General features: G+C 29.4%; 1 protein-coding gene across 2 annotated transcripts in view; it reads left to right on the top strand.

The window, feature by feature from the left end:
* LOC120430913 (transmembrane protein 47) overlaps positions 1–21,584 on the top strand; it is a 113,966-nt gene extending 92,382 nt beyond the window's left edge. Inside the window, exons 3-8 of one of the 2 annotated variants that reach the window (XM_052708249.1) lie at positions 11,546–11,624; positions 11,742–11,928; positions 11,993–12,142; positions 15,866–15,928; positions 16,607–16,824; positions 19,404–21,584. In XM_052708249.1, coding sequence (XP_052564209.1) covers positions 11,546–11,624; positions 11,742–11,928; positions 11,993–12,142; positions 15,866–15,928; positions 16,607–16,785 — 658 coding nt within the window. In that variant the 3' untranslated portion in view covers positions 16,786–16,824; positions 19,404–21,584. The remainder of the gene's footprint in view (positions 1–11,545; positions 11,625–11,741; positions 11,929–11,992; positions 12,143–15,865; positions 15,929–16,606; positions 16,825–19,403) is intronic. The other variant, XM_052708245.1, reaches the window with a different exon arrangement.
* The last annotated feature ends 553 nt before the right edge of the window (positions 21,585–22,137 follow it).

Raw genomic sequence — 22,137 nt, 5'->3', positions numbered from 1 at the left:
AGTTGATTTTTTTTAATTATTTGATATACCCCCTAAGGGACTTTGCTAAAATTGGCTAGAACTATGGGATAATTTTGACCAATTTCGTCGGGGTCATTATTTTGGCCATGAAATGGGGTCCTTAAGCTAAAATTATTCTAAAAAGTTGAAATTTTGAAAGTTGATTTTTTAATTATTTGATATACCCCCTAAGGGACTTCGCTAAAATTGGCTAGAACTATGAGATAATTTTGGCCAATTTCGTCGGGATTATTATTTTGGCCATGAAATGGGGTCCTTAAGCTAAAATTATTCTAAAAAGTTGAAATTTTGAAAGTTGACTTTTTTTTAATTATTTGATATACCCCCTAAAGGACTTTGTTTAAAATGGTTAGAACTATGGGATAATTTTGACCAATTTCGTCAGGGTCATTATTTTGGCCATGAAATGGGGTCCTTAAGCTAAAATTATTCTAAAAAGTTGAAATTTTGAAAGTTGATTTTTTTAATTATTTGATATACCCCCTAAGAGATTTTACCAAAATTGTCTAGAACTATGAAATAATTTTGACCAATTTCATCGGGGTCATTTATTTCACCATGAAATGGGGTTTCAAGCTAAAATTAATCCGATAAAATTAACTTTTGAGAGTTCATTTTTTTTTTTAAATTTTGTTATATTCCCTAACGGAATTGATTTATTTATTGAGAATTTTTGAAGTGTGAATAACAAAAACTGTTATTATTTTCACAGAGCCAGGAAGTCGGAGCTGACGTTGAAGTTCGAGCTCGAGTGAGACCTCGAAGACTGCATCGGATTCAGCTAATTTTCAGCAACTTTTACTTGGAGTCGGAATATGTGAAGTCGGGTATTTTTGGAGAGCTGAAGCCGTCGTTGACGTCATATCCCGCATCCAGAATCGGAGTTGTCTTCAAAGTACGGATTCAAAGTCGCTTGGAGGTACCCGACTCTGCAGCCCTGACTAGTACAGAGGAGCTATGGCAACTGCAGGTTTATTTGCAAATTACAAATAAACCAAAACAATAACTTTTTTTGTTATGGAGACATACCAGTTCAATAACATTTTTTGCTATTATGCTGCTCCACCTCTCCGCACAAAATAACAAATCTTGTTATTCCTTCAAGATTCCTTCTGTGTTATTGGTTTGTTATTGCAATAACAACATAATAACAGTTTAAGTTATTCTTCGAACAAATCTTTGTTATTGATTTTTGTTATTTTAACAACTAATCCGATCATCCCAATAACATATTTCTATCTTCTCACAATATCAAAAACTGACCTTCCCAAGTTATTTCCGTCTGCTCGGGTTAATAGAGAACGCTGTATGTTTTGTTAGAGAAAAGACAGCTCAAATAAAAACACTCGAAGTGTAGCTGATGCTCAATTGATATCGATGCATATAGATTAGATAAGGTAAGGCGGGGTTTCCAGCTGTAAAAAAAGCTATCACGAAACCCGTTTTATATGGAGATTAAAAAAAAATAGTGACAATTTGAGCATTTTTCGGGCAATTAACACCGGAGTTTTTTTTCTGTAGGGCGTTCCAGTATGAACTGGATCGAAAAACGGTTTCAAAACAAAAATCATCTTAAAGCGTTTTTTGGTCCAGTTTGGCATGTAAAACTCTACAGAACAAAATCCGGCGCTATAGAGAAAAAATGCTCAAATTTTTACTTTTCTGAAAATCTCCCTATAAAATCTTGTTTTCGTGCTAACCAGTTTTGACAGCTGGAAAACCAGCCTTACCTTATCTCATCTACATGCCTTGGATTGGTACCTCCGTTTGACAGTTCTCGTGCGTCGGTTGGTACTATTGATTTCAAATGTCTTTCTCTAACAGAAGATACCAGGGGAATAGATGAATCCAGTTTGAAATGGCCGCTAGGTGGCCCATGGTGTTAGAAATGACAGTTCCATGTATTTGAATATGGGAGCTCAGGAAAACTCAATTTTAAGCAATAAAATGATTATTTATGATAAAAGTATTGATTGATTAGGTGCACAAAATGTGTCTAGAATATTATTAAAATGAAAACTGCTCAAAAAATTTGCAATCGAGATAAGTACACCATTCTATTCAGCAGGAATTTTGGGCACCAAAAATATATAGTTTTCATATGTTAAGTATTTTATTTTAAAAGATAATTAACAAAAAGTATGAAAATCGAGACATTTAGTATGGGAGCTGTCAAATCTCTCACCATCAAAAAGCAGCGTTGAGCTTTCGCTGGATTTGTCTATCTAATGCTACGTTCGTTTGAGGGCTAGTTCCGCACTGAGTGCCGCGCTCAGAGCTGTCAAAGTGTTTGTTTGAAGAAACTCGCGCTAGTTCCGCACGAGTTTCGCCGCCATCTTGGAACTGAAACTCTAGTGCCGCACTCGATATTTTTTCAGTTTCATGCGAGTTCCATGCACACTGAAAAAGAATGTTCGTTTGAACCAAAACTGGCACCGACGAGTGTGGCACTCAGAGCCGCACTGGCTGTTCAAACGAACGTACCATAAACATAACAAAAGTGTGGCAGGTTATGTTACAGACATGACCAATATGACAAAGAGCATTGTAAGATAAAAGTTAGTTTTAGAAAAATGTGAACAATAACAAATCAGGTGTCGGGTTACGTTACAAAAGAATGCTCCCATTATTGCTTAGCACCAAACTGCAACCATTTATGACACTGACACAAGGTTGTCACTTTTTATTTTTCCTTGAAAAACATCCAACTTTTTTGCTGCTCTCTTCGTCTACCATCTGCTTAGTTTGACTGCTGCAAAATCATATTTAAATGGCGAACCTTTTTTTAAATATGCCAAAATAAGTAGATTTTTTAAAAGTTAGGTCTAAAATAGGGGCATCTGCCCCATTTAATTACCATTGAATGATTTTTCCTGACTTAAATTAAAAAAAAAATGTTTCGTTCGAAAATCATCAAATAAGTCCCATAAAACTCACCCTAAGCTCAACGCATTTCCAAGCGCCATCTAAAATTGAATCACGCTCTCACTATCAATTCAATTAGACCTAATTGAGCTAGAACCTCGCCGGAGGAATGTTAGTGCACAGCTCACGCTACTACCCGCAGGCAATTGGACGCAGCCAAGTTCTGTACCCCAGTTTCAACTCCGTGCAATAAAAACAATGTGGCACAAAACATTCACATTGCACCGCCGCCGGGGAGGTGTCATCTTTCACACCACATTTCAAACTGTTGGGGGGGTCACACAATTTACACAGAGGCAAACTTGAAACCGACAAACAAAACTTGCAAAAAAAAAGTTAGCAAATAAAATACAATCACTCACTCACTCTCTCCACCCAGTGTGAAACCCGACCGACCACAGGTTGGGGCCAGGACGGCCAGGATCTGGTCACGTAACGTTTCGTGTAATTTATCACATTCACACGAAACGGTGACGACGATTGTTGACCCGGGTCGGGAGAGGTGGAACTCGACGGTTGAAACCTATTATGGAGAAAGGTTCTGCTCGATTCAAAACAGTACATGCCGGGAAACGGAACAGTGTGGGTCGAAAATGGGGACACGGGGGTCCAAAATAGGGTATTAGAGTTGGTACCCTTAGGAAAACCAACGGTTTGATTCGAAACGTCAACATTTTCGTCAAAAATTGCTAAACTGACAAAAAATGGTACTGACCTTACATTGTTACATTACCTTGCTTTGTTTACATAACAAGCATGCTACACGCTAACAATAATAAACCCAACTTTGAATTAGAGTAAACTCATAGTGAGCTGTCAAAAGTCAACTCTTCTTGCACCCTCTTTTGAAATCACTCAGTTTTCGTCTAAATCGAACCTACTCTGAAATGAGTAAATGAGGCAAATGACAGATTTGATAAATTTTCCAGTTTTTTGTCGAAAATTAAAAAAAAAGTTAACTTTGCTCCAAAATTACGTCCCCAACTGCGCGATATCCACCATTCAGACAATGTTTATTTAAAACGGGTCAACACCGGTGGGATTTTACACCCGAGACCACGCCACGCCGCACTCACTTGGATAGAGCTGTCACGGAGCGCCCATCCCCGGATGAATCCAGGGGTGCACGTGGCGGTCATTTGATATAGTAACTTGTCACGGCGGCTTGATTGCGCGCCGGTGAAATGGAAATAAATCGTATCAAACGTGCGGGCGATTTGACGTTGGTGGGACTAGGGGGGAATTCCTGCACTTTTGGACGATTGTTGTGGTCTCTCTGTGCCGGTTGGTGGAGCAAGTGACAGTTAATGGATTGTTGCAGTGACGTTCGTGAGTAGATTTTGTTCAGTGCACTTTCTCAAAAATGAGTTGCATGGGCATCTGTCAGATTTTGCTTAATTCTACCCATTTTGTAACTACTCAAATTTGGGTAAATATTTCGAAAGTAACCCAAATCAGGTTGATTTTGAATTAGTCTACACACAACTGTCAATCATCCAAAGCCTGCTAGGTTAGCCACACCTTCCTGGATTAATTGCTCAACAACCCTGAAATCAATTATTTCCCATGTTTCCAAGAGTCTTCTTAAATATTTCAATGTAAACATTTCAATTATCCTAATGACACCTCGACCTTCGGCCATCCTTCCCACATCCCAAAAGCAATTACTGACCGTTTTACTTGCTGTCATCGGAGCCCACTTTCAATTAGCATCATGTGAGTGTGCGTAAACACTGGACTGGACCTTTCCCACGGTATGGTTTATTATGAAAAATGAAGCAATCTGGTGGCCAGTGTTCGTTGTCCTGGTAATTGCTTCGCTTGTCTCGGGTTCATAAGTTAGTCCTTTGGTCACAGATTATCGGATGATGAAGCTTGATTTTTCTAACCCATCATGTCGGTTGTTTTCAGCGAGCGTGTAGCTGTCAAAAGTTGTAAACAACCTGATGTTTTGGTACACACTCATTCGAATGAACTCGTTTCAGGGTTGATTTCAGTCCAAATTTCCTTAGCGCTCTTTCAAAATAGTTCATTTTCACTCATTATTAAGTTACTCAAATGTCGTCAAACCGAGTAAATTCTAAATAAACACAACACTGAATGAAACTCATTTAAAACTGTCTGGAAAATCGCATAACAATGAGTTTGTTAAGTTGAATTAGCGTGTAAGAAACAATTGACAGCTACACGCTCAATTAAAAAACACAACACTCGGTTTAATTTGGGAGACTTGCGCAAACTTGACCATCTTTGTGTTGAAACCTTAAGTTTGGGTAGTAATTTTGTAAACAAAACACAAAGCTGGTACACGCTGTGTTAAAATTACTCACTTCGGAGAGATTTCCAGTCTGTTTTGAAATAATTTCACTTAGAATTTGACGTGTTGACGAATTTTAGGCGATGATGACTCAGAAATGAGTTATTTTGCATAAGCGTGAAAATTCTGGACTCAGGATTCACTCGTTCAAAAAAGGTTATTTTAGTCAATTTGGATAAAAAAAACTTTTCGCGCGCGGGTTTTTTTTACACAAATATTAATGAATTTCGATTTTAGTAATTTTAAATATTATTTTAAGGTGTAATTTTTTTGTTTTTTAAGCATTTCTACAGCAGCGTGTAAATGCCAAATTTTGTAAACAAAGCACAATTATGTCGTTTTCTGATAATTTCATGTCAGCACATTTCCTATACGCCCATTGAAATCAACTCAATTCGGAGTAGGAATGGTTTCGCCAAATTTGACAGCACATTTTTATTTACGTCCATCATTGATAAATAATTTCTGAGTTGGGTTTTTTTTACGCGGACTAGAATGAATTTCACTCAAATTTTAATAAATTTAGTAAAATTATTCAGTGTATTTTTTGTTTTTAAAGCAAGCGAGTAGCTGTCAAATTTTGGAAATAAATCGCAAAATTAGTTTAGGCTTATCTAAAACAGCTTGTTTTCAATCCGATTTTGACAGTTAATTCAAAACACGTTCATTTAAAAATTCAAAACACGTTCATTTAAATCTTCTCATTAAAATTGTTGAATTTTTTAAATATTTTTTTCCTGATTATTTAAAATTGTTTAAAATTATTTAAAACTGTTTAAAATTGTTTAAAATTGTTTAAAATTGTTAAAAAATTGTTTAAAGTTGTTTAAAATTGTTTAAAATTGTTTAAAATTGTTTAAAATTGTTTAAAATTGTTTAAAATTGTTTAAAATTGTTTAAAATTGTTTCAAATTGTTTAAAATTGTTTAAAGTTGTTTAAAATTGTTTAAAGTTGTTTAAAATTGTTTAAAATTGTTTAAAATTGTTTAAATTGTTTAAAATTGTTCAAAATTGTTTAAAATTGTTTAAAATTGTTTAAAATTGTTTAAAATTGTTTAAAATTGTTTAAAATTGTTTAAAATTGTTTAAAATTGTTTAAAATTGTTTAAAATTGTTTAAAATTGTTTAAAATTGTTTAAAATTGTTTAAAATTGTTTAAAATTGTTTAAAATTGTTTAAAGTCGTTTAAAATTGTTTAAAATTGTTTAAAATTGTTTAAAATTGTTTAAAATTGTTTAAAATTGTTAAAAATTGTTAAAAATTGTTTAAAATTGATAAAAATTGTTTAAAATTGTTTAAAATTGTTTAAAACTGTTCAAAATTGTTTAAATTGTTTAAAATGGTTTAGAATGTGCAAAAACTGTTTTGAAAGGATAAATTAGGCTCAAATTTCATACAAAATGAAGTAAGGTTTAATGTTTCCAATGTATCCGGTAAAATCAGAGTAATTCGAAATATTTATACAACGTAATTAAGAGTGTCAAGTCCAATTGTCTGTGCTCGCTCGTGCTCATACAACAATTCACTGGAAATATATGTGCATGTTTATTGTTGTAAAGAAAAGGATGAAAGCTGGCTGAGCAACACTCGCACACACACACAAATACAAACCAACCCCTTCCCAACTAACCCAAGTCAAGGAAGAGGAAAATAATTGCATTTCCCTCCATAAATCTTGCACCCAACTACACCGCTGCTGCTGCGGTATTGCTCTACCGAGGGCTTTTTGCTGCAACTTTAGTGGAGCATATTTCCCAGTAAATTTTTTATGAAGGGGAAAAGCGCATTTTAAATGCTGATAAATGAGTGTTTTCTTTGAACTGTTTTTTGTTTCTTCAGTGGTATCAAGCCTTTGATTAAAAAGTACTCATTGTTGAGAAATGACTACCTCTAAATGAAATTTAAATGAATAAAAACTCTTATGAGTGCATAATATGCTTAGAAATGGGTAAACTTAAATCTACTTAATTTTGGGTACATTATTTTGACGTTTCCAAGAAACTTTATCACTTTCAATGTTTTTTTCTAAAATAAAATTAAGATTTGATGTAAAATTTTCGTTACGAAAGAATATTTAAGTTTATAATCATAATTTCGCCTCAGAACTTAATTATTTTTGTCCTTCTCAAAGTCAGCTTGCAATTTAAACGTAAATGAGCCTCAGCTGGCAATTTTCCTGAACCAAGCTTTATTTTTTTTCCACCACCATTCCCTTTACAGAGTTCGCCTGGTCAAAGTTTTTATTAAGTCTCGCCCAAAACTTGGCTGCAACTTAATTTTCCCTTTTTTCGTCGTCGTCGTCGTCGTCACCGTCTCAGCTATCGGATCCAAAATTGGATTCCCAAGAAAGTAAGAAAAAAAAATACTCACGAATGGAACTACTGCTAACGAGAAGATCCAGAAAAACAATACCTCTAGACCCTGCGGCAGGGGGTGGTCCAAAAGTGGCGGAAGTCTTGGGCGAAGAAATCCGAACTCTTCCGGGAAACCGGAAACTCTTCTTCCCACCTTTTACGCTCTTCCTCGTAAATGAGTAAACTGCAGCTGCCTTTGTCTGAAGGGACTTGCACTTTTTTTTGCGTTGCCTCCGCCTCTAACTAGAGGCAAGTTAATTTTAACTTTGCCTTTTGTGGGACTGTGCTTTTAGGAGAGACTTTCCGGCTTGGGCCCAAGTTGTACTTAAAATTCAACTTTTTGCGGTTGTTTTTGCCAACTCTAGCTCCGTCTTGCGGTGATGACTTCCGGCCATCTTTGGGTTGAGAAATGTGTTCACTTTGGGTTTTATATTTAAGATATTGTTAAAAATCTAAACTTTTCCTTATTTATTTATTTTGTTTGCTTGTTTTATCTTTATTTGATTGTTCTTTTGGTATTTTTCAAGCTATATTTATGAAAGGCAACTTTTTTATTTTTTGCAAATAATTTAATTAAGTAAATAATCACTTTCAATTTGTTTTTTTTTAACATTGTTTTACCTGTTTTTAATCATTTTAGTTTTTTTTACTTACTTTTACTGTAAATGTTTTAAATTGTTTTTAAAAGCATTTAATAGTCTTTAATAATTTTTAAAAATATTTTTATAGTTTTTAACTGTTTCAAATTTTTTTAGTTGTTTTTAATTGTTTTAAATTGTTTTTAATTGTTTTTAATTGTTTTTAATTGTTTTTAATTGTTTTTAATTGTTTTTAATAGTTTTTAATTGTTTTTAATTGTTTTTAATTGTTTTTAATTGTTTTTAATTGTTTTTAATTGTTTTTAATTGTTTTTAATTGTTTTTAATTGTTTTTAATTGTTTTTAATTGTTTTTAATTGTTTTTAATTGTTTTTAATTGTTTTTAATTGTTTTTAATTGTTTTTAATTGTTTTTAATTGTTTTTAATTGTTTTTAATTGTTTTTAATTGTTTTTAATTGCTTCAATTGTTTTTAATTGTTTTAAATTGTTTTTCATTGTTTTTCATTGTTTTTAATTAATTTTAATTGTTTGAATTGTTTTGAATTGTTTTGGATTGTTTTTAATTGTTTTTAATTGTTTTTAATTGTTTTTTTTTATTATTTTTTATTGTTTTTTTAATTGTTTTTATTGTTTTTTTAATTGTTTTTTTATTGTTTTTTATTGTTTTTTTTATTGTTTTTAATTGTTTTTAATTGTTTTTAATTGTTTTTAATTGTTTTTAATTGTTTTTAATTGTTTTTAATTGTTTTTAATTGTTTTTAATTGTTTTTAATTGTTTTTAATTGTTTTTAATTGTTTTTAATTGTTTTTAATTGTTTTTAATTGTTTTTAATTGTTTTTAATTGTTTTTAATTGTTTTTAATTGTTTTTAATTGTTTTTAATTGTTTTTAATTGTTTTTAATTGTTTTTAATTTTTTTTAATTGTTTTTAATTGCTTCAATTGTTTTTAATTGTTTTAAATTGTTTTTAATTAATTTTAATTGTTTTGAATTGTTTTGAATTGTTTTGGATTGTTTTTAATTGTTTTTAATTGCTTTTTATTGTATTAAATTGTTTTTATTTGGTTAAATTCGTTTAATTGTTTTTTTTATTGTTTTTAAATGTTTTATTGTTTTTAAATGTTTTATTGTTTTTAAATGTTTTATTGTTTTTAAATGTTTTTGTTTGTTTTTAATTGTGTTTTAATTGTTTAAAGTTTTTAACGGTTTTTATTTGATTTTCATTGTTTTAATTGGTTTTACATTATTTTTAAATTATTTTTTAATCATTTTTAAATTGGTTTTACATTATTTTTAAATTATTTTTTAATCATTTTTAAATTGTTTTAAAATCATTTTTAAATTGTTTTAAAACTATTTTTAAATTATTTTTAAAATTATTTTTAAATTATTTTTAAATTATTTTTAAATTATTTTTAAATTATTTTTAAATTATTTTTAAATTATTTTTAAATTATTTTTAAATTATTTTTAAATTATTTTTAAATTATTTTTAAATTATTTTTGAATTATTTTTAAATTATTTTTAAATTATTTTTAAATTATTTTTAAATTATTTTTAAATTATTTTTAAATTATTTTTAAATTATTTTTAAATTATTTTTAAATTATTTTTAAATTATTTTTAAATTATTTTTAAATTATTTTTAAATTATTTTTAAATTATTTTTAAATTATTTTTAAATTATTTTTAAATTATTTTTAAATTATTTTTAAATTATTTTTAAATTATTTTTAAATTATTTTTAAATTATTTTTAAATTATTTTTAAATTATTTTTAAATTATTTTTAAATTATTTTTAAATTATTTTTAAATTATTTTTAAATTATTTTTAAATTATTTTTAAATTATTTTTAAATTATTTTTAAATTATTTTTAAATTATTTTTAAATTATTTTTAAATTATTTTTAAATTATTTTTAAATTATTTTTAAATTATTTTTAAATTATTTTTAAATTATTTTTAAATTATTTTTAAATTATTTTTAAATTATTTTTAAATTATTTTTAAATTATTTTTAAATTATTTTTAAATTATTTTTAAATTATTTTTAAATTATTTTTAAATTATTTTTAAATTATTTTTAAATTATTTTTAAATTATTTTTAAATTATTTTTAAGTTATTTTTAAATTATTTTTAAATTATTTGTATTCGTTTTTAATTACAAATTTATTTAATTATTTTTGAATTATTTGTATTAGTTTAAAAAAAAATCGAAATATTTCAAATCAATAATTATTTTCCCAAGAAAAAAATCCGTAAAATATTGATTAACTTTTTGATGTGAACTTTAAAAATTTGTATTTCATTTTTATTTTTCAACCTTTATCAAATTTAAAGAATTTGCAATTCTTTTGAACTGTCCAAAAATGTTTAATAATGTTATAAAATGTTTGATTTACTTTTATGTAATTTATTTAAAATTTCTATGATTTATTAAAAATTATTACACATTATTAAAATTTTTAAAAAAAATTTTTTTGTTAAATTGGTAAAAATTGTTAAAAATTTAAAAAAATTTTGTTTGTTAAATTGGTTAAAATTGTCAAAAATTGTTAAATTTTTTAAAAAATTGTTAAAAATTGTATAAAAATTGTTAAAAGTTGTTAAAAATTGTTTAAAATTGCAAAAATATTAAAAATTGTTAAAAATTGTTAAAAATTGTTAAAAATTGTTAAAAATTGTTAAAAATTGTAAAAAATTGTAAAAAATTGTTAATTTTTTTTAAAAATTGTAATTTTTTTTAAAAATTGATAAAAATTGTTAAAAATTGTTAAAAATTGTTAAAAATTGTTAAAAATTGTTAAAAAATGTTTAAAATTCTTTAAAATTATTTCTAATTGCACCACCCTCATTTGGCGCACACTTTATCTTGCATGGACCATCTTTTCCCGCTCTCTCATCTTAAAAACCGACTGCCATTCTGGCCTGCATAGTACGGGGGCTGCCGGAGAAATACGACAAAAGTTTTTAATTTACTGACGACCGCAGGTGAGCGAACGGAAAAACCACTAACCGTCCCCTGCAGTCATGTTCTGCATCGTTCCTTCCCCCCTGAGGCGAGAACCAGGTTCCAGGTAAACTTTTTTTCCCCGGCCACACTGACTCTGGGGAAGATACACACTTATTACAGTTTGGTCGGAACAGAAGAAGCCCCCGCGTCTGTCTTCGCCACTGGAAAGGTGCAAACAAGTGCGCCGAGGGGAAAAAAAAGTTTTAATTTTGCTAATTTGGTCTAATTTTGGCTTCTTTTGCTTCTTCTGGCAGAAATTCCTGACATTAATTTGCGCCCGTTTTCCTTTTCTCTATCTTTACTTTTCCAGTCACCAACGTGGTCCCTCTCCGGACAAGATGGCTCCAACGACGACTATCGAAACTGTCACCATCACTCGGCCACTCAAGGTAAGAAAGAGGAAGTCCCCCTCGACCTGTTGCAGCCATTTAGGCGTGCAACTAAAGCGAAGGAAAAAGCGCCTAAAGGTAGACCGTGATTTGTAACGTTCTTCCTCCGTACTTCAGGTAATTGCCTTCATCTGCGGCGTGATAGTGATCGTGCTGATGATTCTGGCCCTGACCTCGACGGACTGGCTGATGGCGGAGAACTGGCGCCAGGGACTGTTTGTGCACTGCATCGAGGAGGACTACGCGCCGCCACTGCCGTTCAACCTGCAGGACCCACCGGGCTGCTACCCGAGCCGCGATGTCAGTGAGTATCGGAAGCAATTTAGCGTGTAGATGTAGTTTTGTACTGAATACGATTCCAATTTCAGCCTACATCAAGGCCACCGCGGCCCTCTGCATCATCACGCTGGCCACCGACGCCCTGGCCACGATTCTGACCGGGCTGGGCCTGAGAACGCAGGACCACAACCTCAAGTACAAGTTCTACCGCGTGGCCGTGCTCGTCATGATGGTGGCATGTGAGTACTCCAATTCTGAACAATACTTCTCGTGATTTGTTCAAAAAGAAATTTAAACCGACAAACAAATACAAACTTCGGATATTCTTAAGTTTAACATAAGATTAAAATAGTGAAAATAATATTCTTGTAATATTTTAATTTTTCAATCATTTTAATTTATTAAATTTCGTTTACAACAGAACATACACGCACGTTCAAAATCACCCAGTTTTCGTCAAAACCGAACCTACTCAGATCTGGGCGAATTCCACCTAATTTTCGCTGAATTCGCAGTGTAATTTACTCAAAATTGATGTATGCCCCCTGTACTCATTTCTGAGTAGGTTCAGTTTGGACGAAAACGAGAGTGTAGATGGTGCGAGCTGTCAGATTTGTTTTGATTTTTAGCATGTAGAGCAATTCTCTTTGAAATCGGTATTTTTTCTTAAATTTTGATTTTTGTATTTTTTAATCCGACTGAAACTTTTTTGGTGCCTTAGGTATGCCCAAAGAAGCCAATTTGCATCAGTCCATATAATTTTCCATACAAATTTGGCAGCTGGCCATACAAAAATAATGCATGAAAATTCAAAAATCTGTATCTTTTGAAGGATTTTTTTGATCGTTTTGGTATCTTCGGCAAAGTTGTAGGTATGGATATGAACTACACTGAAAAAAAAAGATACACGGTAAAAATTTTTTTGGTGATTTTTTATTTAACTTTTTGTCAATAAAACTTGATTTGCAAAAAAAACTATTTTTATTTTTTTTATTTTTTGGTATGTTTTAGAGGACATCAAATGCCAACTTTTCAGAAATTTCCAGGTTGTGCAAAAAATCTTTGAGCGAGTTATGATTTTTTGAATCAATACTATTTTTTTTCAAAAAATCGAAAATTGGTCGCAAAAATTTTTCAGCTTCATTTTTCGATGTAAAATCAAATTTGCAGTCAAAAAGTACTTAAGTGAAATGTTGATAAAGTGCAATGTTTTCAAGTTAAATCCATTTTTAGGTGACTTTTTTGAAAATAGTCGCAGTTTTTCATTTTTTTATATTACATGTATGCCCACTTTAGAAAAAAATATTTTTGAAAAGCTGAGAAAATTTTCTATATTTTGCATTTTTGAACTTTGTTGATACGACCCTTAGTTGCTGAGATATTGCCATGCAAAGGTTAAAAAACAGGAAAATTGATGTTTTCTAAGTCTCACCCAAACAACACACCATTTTCTAATGTCGATATCTCAGCAACTAATGGTCCGATTTTCAATGTTAAAATATGAAACATTCGTGAAATTTTCCGATCTTTTCGAAAAAAATATTTTCAATTTTTTTAAATCAAGACTAATATTTTAAAAGGGCGTAATATTGTATGCTTGGCCCTTTTGAAATGTTAGTCTTGGCTTAAAAAATTTTCAAGAACTAATCAACTTTTTCAAATTAATAGCAAATAAGGGAATTTTAATATGTTTGCCATGATAATAAATTATTTAACAAAGATGAAAACTTGCTTGTTTCCATAGCTTCATCGCTTGAACGACTGACATGCCAACATAAGGTGCTCGATAAAATTACATAAAATTACTAATTTTATTGTGAATCATTTAAAACGTATAAACAATTTCAAATTTCTTTACACTAATCATATCTTTTTCAAACAATTTCAACCATTTTTAACAACTTTTGGTTACACATACAAAGTTAAATTCAACAATTTGAAAATAGTGTTAACAATGTGGCAATTTTATTAATCAATCTTTATACGTTAAAATCATTTTAAATATTTTTTTTTGAACCATTTTTAAACAAAAAAATATTATTAAAATGACAAGGTATTTCCTACAAATCACTTTACAACTAGTTGTAACAATGTTAAATTATTATAAACTATTTTTAGCTAGTTTAGAATAATTAAACAATGAAAAAAAAATTTAAATTAGATTGAATAATTTTAAATTATTATGATCAAATTATTTTAAACACTCTTCAATATTTTGAAACAACTTCAAACAATTTTCAATATTTTCAATTTTAAATTATTTTTAATTTTGATTTTTTTAGCAATTTAAACTATTTTCTACAGTTATTAATTATGTTTAAAATAATTTAGAAATAATTTTATATAGCTTAAAAAAAGTTTTAACCTTAAATAATTTAACTAAAATTGTTCAAGTATCATTATATTTTTAAACAAGTTGTTTTTATGTATTATATTGTTGACAAGAATTAAAAAAACAAATGCTTAAACAACAGAAATTGTTCGAACATTAATATAATTTTAAACAAGTTGTTTTCTATGTTATATTGGTGACAAAAATTCTAAAAACAACTTAACTTCAGGCCTGATTCTCAAAATTTCGAAACAAAATGTATCACAAATGCTTAAACGCTACTATCAAAAAAATCGAATTATCAATGAATTTGTGAAAATATTTTATTCCTAAACTTTACATTATATACTTATTTGTGTTCCCAAAATTCTAAATTTAAAAAATATAAAAAGTCTGTATTTTATTTAAAATGCGTGATAATAAAAAAAAATCAAAAACAAAAAATAAACTTGTTTGATGAAGTTTTTCAATGAAAATTCAGACCTAAGTCAATTTATTTATTTTGCCCACTAATTTTTAGAGGAAATATTTAAGGAAGTGAAGATAAGAACATAAAACAGGAATATGCAATGATCTAATTTCAAATTAATTAAATTTTAAGCAACTTAAACTTCTTTGAATCATTTTTTACTTTTATAGACATTTGAAATAAAAAAAAACATTTTAATTATTTCAAACAATTTTACCTTTTTGATTTTTTATTTAGATTTAAAAGTGTATTAAGTAGTAATTTTATAAACGTTTGAATTATTTGGTACATTCTTTAATTTGAATATATATAAAATATTTAAAAATATATAATATTTATTTACATTGTTTTCCTTCTCTGACAATACTTTTAACAATTTAGCTGTTGAATAGTAGTCTATATCAACTGCTCCGATGTAATTGTTATAACAACCTAATAAATTAAATTAAATAAATATTTTAAAAAATATGATAAAATTGTTTGAAATAATTGAAGAGTTTTTTTTTTCATAAAAAGTGTCGATAAAAAGTTTAAAATCATTCCAAACAATGTGATTTACTCAAAATTTAATTAACTTTGGATTGATTTCATCAAACATATTTTTTATTTTTTTTTTACTTTTTTCAACAATAATTTTAATCAATTCCAAGCTATTTAAAATAATTTCAAACAATTTCACTACACAAAGTTTATTTATTTTTAGTTCAAATTATTATGAACGATATAAATTTATTTGAAGCATATTAAAACTATTTCAATTATTTAATATTTTTTATTTAGTTTTTCAATTTATGCTGTTTAAAAAGATTAAAATTGATTCAATTAATAAAAGTGCCTACAATAATTTCGGATTGTCAGAAAAATATCAACCATAATCTCAAATAATAATCAGAGTAATTCAGAACTAAATCTAAAAATTATAAATTTTGCCTAAATTTGTCAATTAAGAATATTTACAGTATTTTTTTATATTTTTAAACAATATACAACTTATTGAACTTATTGAACTTTTCTTCATTTTGATAGTTTTCATTGCAGGGAATGTTGATCTAAATAATATGTTTTCATCAAGATTTATAACCATGCCTACAAGATTTTAAAGTTGTTTGCTTTTTTAGCCCAAAAAGTCCCCAAACTAAATATTGTTTTCTTCTTTTTCAGTGATTTCCCTGCTGGTTGCCCTCATCCTGTATCCGGTGTGCTTTGCAGCGGAACTCAACCTAGGTGAGCCCTTCCGGAAGTCCAATTTGGCAAAATTTCAGCGGTATTCTTTCGACGAACTCACAGTATTTTTTCCGGAGTAGTTGAAAGGAAGCTTCTGAAATCGATACACTTGCTGTACATTAGTTAGGGACAAGTACGGCAAGGTTGATTTTTCGGGGAGATTATTTCGAAATCTGTTACCTTTTAGAAAAGTGAAATAATTTCCTGATCATCTATAAAGAGAGACTAAATAGTGATTGGTTGATTCAATTTGTTGAAGCCTTGAAGACGTTTTTAGGAAACCCTACACGCTTAAAATTAAACACTCAGATTTCGTTTTCCGAGTAGAATCGGGTTGATGAAATCTGAGTGATTTTGGAGGAACAAACCAGAAAATTATTTATTTCACCTCACAACGTCGCTAGCGCCACTTCAGTGAGGTGGTCATTTCCATAACTACAAATTACATAATTTTCTGCGTTTCTTCGTCCGTGATTGTTGTTGTTGATTGTTCTTTTTTCCAAATTCATGCCCTCTGCATATTAAACAAAAATAAAGTTATTCAAAAATAACTTCCATCAAATTAAAAAAAAATCCAAAATCCCATTCGCTTCGTGTGCGTGTGTTGTTTTGAGTGGCACAAGCCACGCCCCTCAAAAGATGTTTTTGGACACGCCCCCCGCCCTTGTTGATCCGTAGATCCGCTCTCGCTTACAGGTAACCGGCCGGTGTGGGAGTTCGGGTGGGCGTACGGCGTCGGCTGGGGCGCCGCCATCTTTCTGTTCGGCGCGGTCGTGCTGCTCCTCTGCGACAAGGAGTCGGAGGAAATCTACTACAAGGAAAGGAAAATAGTACACGACGCCTCGATGCGAGACTAGGCCCGGCCACACGCCCTGCCCGATGTTGTACTTTAGGCTGTGAGTATCCATAAAATATATAAGTTAATACAATACATTTTATTTATTTCAAATATTCAAATAATTTTAAATGACATAAAATAATTTCAAATTGTTTAAAGCAAATTTCAACTGTTTGAAAAAATTTGTGTGTCGATAATAATTTTAAATTGTTCAAAATAATTTTCAAATACTTAAAATAATTTTAAAATGTTTAAAATAATTTTAAACTGTCCAAAATAATCTTAAATTGTATAATAGTAGTTTATGCAACAAGTTGCAAAAAGAGGATTTTTTCAGCACGAGTCGTACATTTATCCAAAGAGGTTCACCGAGTTGAATAAATACGAAGAGTGCTGAAAAAATCAAGTTTTGCAACGAGTTCCATACAACATTTTTTGAAATTCCGAAAAACACCCATTGAGTGAAATTTTAAGCCAAATTTTCATGTATTTTGTCAATAAATCGTTTGAATCAAAAAAATGTTGAAAAGTGTTACTTTTCGAAACAAGTGCTGAAAAGTTCAACTTTTCAGCACCCATTTCAGTGCTGAAAAGTAGAACTTTTCAGCATTTATTTTGAAAAGTGTTGCTATTCGATTCTGTTATTATTGGTACAGAAAAGTAGGCTTTTTCGTCGTTCAAGAATGACAGGAAAAGTAAGAAGTTTCACGACGGAATTGCAAAAAATAATTTTAAATTGTTTAAAATAATTTTAAATTGTTTAAAATAATTTTAAATTGTTTAAAATAATTTTAAATTGTTTAAAATAATTTTAAATTGTTTAAAATAATTTTAAATTGTTTAAAATAATTTTAAATTGTTTAAAATAATTTCAAATTGCTTAAAACAATTTTAAATTAATGAAAAACATTTAAAATAATTTTTTGCAATTCCGTCGTGAAACTACTTACTTTTCCTGTCATTCTTGAACGACGAAATAGCCTACTTTTCTGTACCAAAAATAACAGAATCGAATAGCAACACTTTTCAAAATAAATGCTGAAAAGTTCTACTTTTCAGCACTGAAATGGGTGCTGAAAAGTTGAACTTTTCAGCACTTGTTTCGAAAAGTAACACTTTTCAACATTTTTTTGATTCAAACGATTTATTGACAAAATACATGAAAATTTGACAAAAAATTTCACTCAATGGGTGTTTTTCGGAATTGCAAAAAATGTTGTATGGAACTCGTTGCAAAACTTGATTTTTTCAGCACTCCTCGTATTTATCCAACTCGGTGAACCTCGTTGGATAAATGTACGACTCGTGCTGAAAAAATCCTCTTTTTGCAACTTGTTGCATAAACTACTATTAAACAACGTATAAAAATTTTGAAAAATTTAAAATAATTTAAAACAATTATTTTTTTTTAATCAGCTGGAAATCATTTTAAGCAATTTAAATAATTTTTAAGCAATTTAAAATAATTTTGAATAATTTAAAATAATTTAAAGCAATTTAAAATTATTTTAAACAATTTTAAATGATTCAAATATTTCTAAAATTATCAAAAAACTATTTAAAATTATTTAAACAATTTAAAATTGTTTAAACAATTAAGAATTATTATAAGTAATTTAAACTTATTTTAAACAATTCGAAATTATTTTGAACAGTTTCAAATTATTTTTTACAATTTTAAATAATTTTAAACTATTTATTTTAAACATATTAAAATAATTTTTAAATTGTTTGGAATAATTTTGATTTGTTTCAAATAATTTAAATTGTTTAGAATAATTTTAAATTGTTTAAATAGTTTTAAATTGCTTTTGATAATTTTAAAATTATTTGGATCATTTAAAATTGTTTAAAATAATTTCAAATTGCTCTAAATTATTTTTAATTATTTAAAATTATTTTAAAATGCATAAAAATTATTAAATTTTTTTTTATTTTTTATTTTTTGAAAAATTATTTAAATTGCTTTAAATGATTACAAATAGCTTAAATATTATTTAAACTGCACAAAATGATTATAAATTGTTTAAAATTATTTTAAATTGTTTAAAATTATTTTGAGTTGTTTCAATAATTTCGAATTGTTTAAATTTACTTTAAATAATTTTAAATTGTTTTGAATAATTATAAATTGTTTAAATGAAAATTATTGTTCAACATCATTTTCAATTGCTTAAAATGCTTTTAAATCGCTTAAAATGGTTTTAAATAGTTTAAAATAATTTTAAATAGTTTAAAATAACTTAAAACTGTTTAAAATAATTTTAAATTGTTTTAAACCATCTTAAATTGTTGAAAATAGTATTAAATTGTTTAAAATTATTTTGAAATGTTTAAAATTATTTTAAATTATTTAAAATTATTTGTTATTCTTCAAAATATAAAAAAGGTAAAAATATTTCTATTTGTTTTTTTTTTCTGCTTGGTGAATTTTTTTTTGAAAATTAATTTTAAATAGTTTTTCATGGTTTAAACCTGTTTTCAATAATTTTTTTAATGATTTTTATTTGGGATTTGTTTTTAATTTCAAGTTGTTTTTGATAATTGATAATGTTAAAAAATCAAATGCGTAAAAAATCATTTAAAACAGCTGAAAATAATGGATTCTCTAATGAAGTCCCTTTCCTCTCATTACAGTTTTAAATGAAAACGAGAAGAAATAATTGTCGTTCACAATCCTCTCAGAAGAAGAAAAGTGTTATAGAGATGATGTACCAAATCAGCGAAATCAAACAAAAAAAATGCAAAAAACCCGCGAACAAAAAATGGCTAGTATCTAAACTACGTAGAGAAGACAAACCAAAATTTCAAGGCAAAAAACAAGCAAAAAAGAGGCAAAACTACCCACATAACCATTTAAATGTGTTCTATCCCCTCCGTTGGAGCTTTCCCGAAACCTTTTTGGACGCAAATCCCCACCCATCTTGATCGATGTGCGAAAAATTCTGTTTTTTTTTTCTACCCAGCCACCGTCGGAATTTGTAAACAGCAAAATTGAGGTCAAATTTGAGCAAAATTAGTTTCTTTTTCGCCCTTTTGTTGTGCGCAAAGTTTGAGCTGTCAAATTGTTGATTTTCAAAATGGCCGCTCAAATCTTTTTGGCACAATCAAAGTTGCCGACGGCTTCGGTTGCGTACATTTAGGCGTTGCACTTTTTTCAGTTGTTAGACACAGACAAAAACACAAAAACACACACTTTTGGAAGGAAGCAAAAAGTAAACAGCAACAACACTTGAAGTTAGTTAAATTCTTTCGGAGCAAAAAAAAGCAAAAACAAAACCCCCTGGATCACACCAATACACAGAGCAGGAAACAAAACAAAGAGAAACCGACAACACCACCATCACCATCACGCAGAGAGAAGAGAACAATGGAGGAATTGAACAGCATTCACAACAACAACAGAGAAAGAGAGAGAGAGAGAGAGCGAGAGAAGGTTCAACATCCGAATAGCAACAAGAAAAAGAAAGAGAGAGTGAGAGCGAGAGAGAGCCGAAGCAAAATGAACGCGATATTTTGGAAAGTTTCGTAAAAAGCTTACACCAGAAGAGCAGGTAAACATCGAGAAAATAAACAAAGCGGTGCGGTGGTGACAGACGCTTGCATGACAGCTCGCAAGGGCTGGCACCACTGGCACAAGCAGAGAGAACAAACATCAAGTGCACACGTGACATGGGCAAGGGTATGGCGTCGTAAACAATGCTAAAAAAAACTAGTAAATATACAAGGAGGAAGCAGGCAGGAGTTAAAACGTATTTATTGAAAAACAAACAAAACAAAAAACAAGTAAACGACTCTATTTATACAACCAAATTTTTTCTGAAAGTGAGCAGCTACTGCGGGAGAAAAACAATTCGGAAGCAGTGCGCAAAAGAAACAATTGCAAATTGCAGGAAGAATTCATTAGCGAACAAAACTATAAAAATACTTCTACTACAATTACTATTGTAAAATATTTACTCGACAAACCTTGTGTTAATCGTCTTTGTTTTGTGTTATTATAGTTTAAGGTTTCTTTTATGATTCTCAACAGAACAGAAAAAAATGTGGTCTTTCTCATATACAACAACAAAAAACAAGCGAATAGTGTGTCGAAGTTTTACTTTATTCAACACCAGCATATTGTAAAAAGGTTAAATCACTTTAAAAAAAAATATACAGTTTAACAAAACAATAGACGAAACGTAATCCAAATCGGCAGCACTGCATACTCACGATCAGCGAAAGCACACTCACACTACCGCAAACCAATCTCCATATCGAGCGAACCGAAACGCTCTCACCAATACACACACATCCAAGCGACGCGTCGTGAACTCACACACTAATTGCGAAACAGTGAATTTCTACTCTAAATATACTCACAACCATGAACGAAAAAGAAGCGAATCTCCATCTTGGTAGCCTCTGCATTTGAAGAAAAAATTAACCAAGTCATATCCAAGAGTCTTTTTGTATAAAAACACAAACAAACAACCAAGTATAATAATTACCGAATTCTTCCGGCAGCGCAAACGTCATCAAGTGCGCGCGCGCGTGTAGTAGTGAAACAGGAAGGGACAAATATCAAACCCGGAACGTCTTTTTGTATAATCCACAACTAGCCCAACCCCTTCCCCTTAAAACTACTACCACCACCACTACAGAATTAGTAATGTAACTTTACCAACACATCAATAAAAGCACAAATCAAAACAAGTAAACAACATTCTACCCAATTCAACCATTTTTCTAGAGGGCTTGTTAGGTTATGTTTTTCTTTCCAATGTAATAATTGCCATTTATTTTTATTTTTTTATGCTTGATATTATTTATAAATCATTTCTTTCCTAAAACTACGAAAATCATGAATTGAACAAAAAAAACTCAAATTGATTGGATCACTTGTCAATTGTGTAAATAGGTATCGCTACGCTGCAGCAAAAACAACTAAATTAAATGTAATTATTATCAATTAAATTTGAATAATAAAGAGTTTTAACTACAAAACAAACAAAACATTAAAAAAAGTTTTAAGTTGTTTTATTTCGTATCAAATTGGCCTTGTCATAATTTATTTTTGAAAAGTGCGAAAAATCGACAGTTCCGTGCCCCTCGGCTGTCAAACTGACAGCGCTCGCGCGTCGCGCGTGCGAGGGGCACGAAGCTGTCATTTTCCAATCTTCCTTTGTTTACCTAACCTTTAACCTTTTTCTACACGAACAATTACTAGCACTCTCACTAACACACACAAACACATTTAGCAAACCGGTAGCATTGAATGCGTTATAGAATCTCTTATACACACAAACACACACGCGAAGCAAACCAAACAAGATATCAAAGCCCGCGGCGATGGCTAAAATCGAAACTTAGCTCATAACACACTGTG

Source organism: Culex pipiens, chromosome 1, assembly GCF_016801865.2.
Source record: "Culex pipiens pallens isolate TS chromosome 1, TS_CPP_V2, whole genome shotgun sequence".
NCBI classification, from domain to species: Eukaryota; Metazoa; Arthropoda; class Insecta; order Diptera; family Culicidae; genus Culex; species Culex pipiens.
This window is presented reverse-complemented; position numbering and strand designations above follow the sequence as displayed.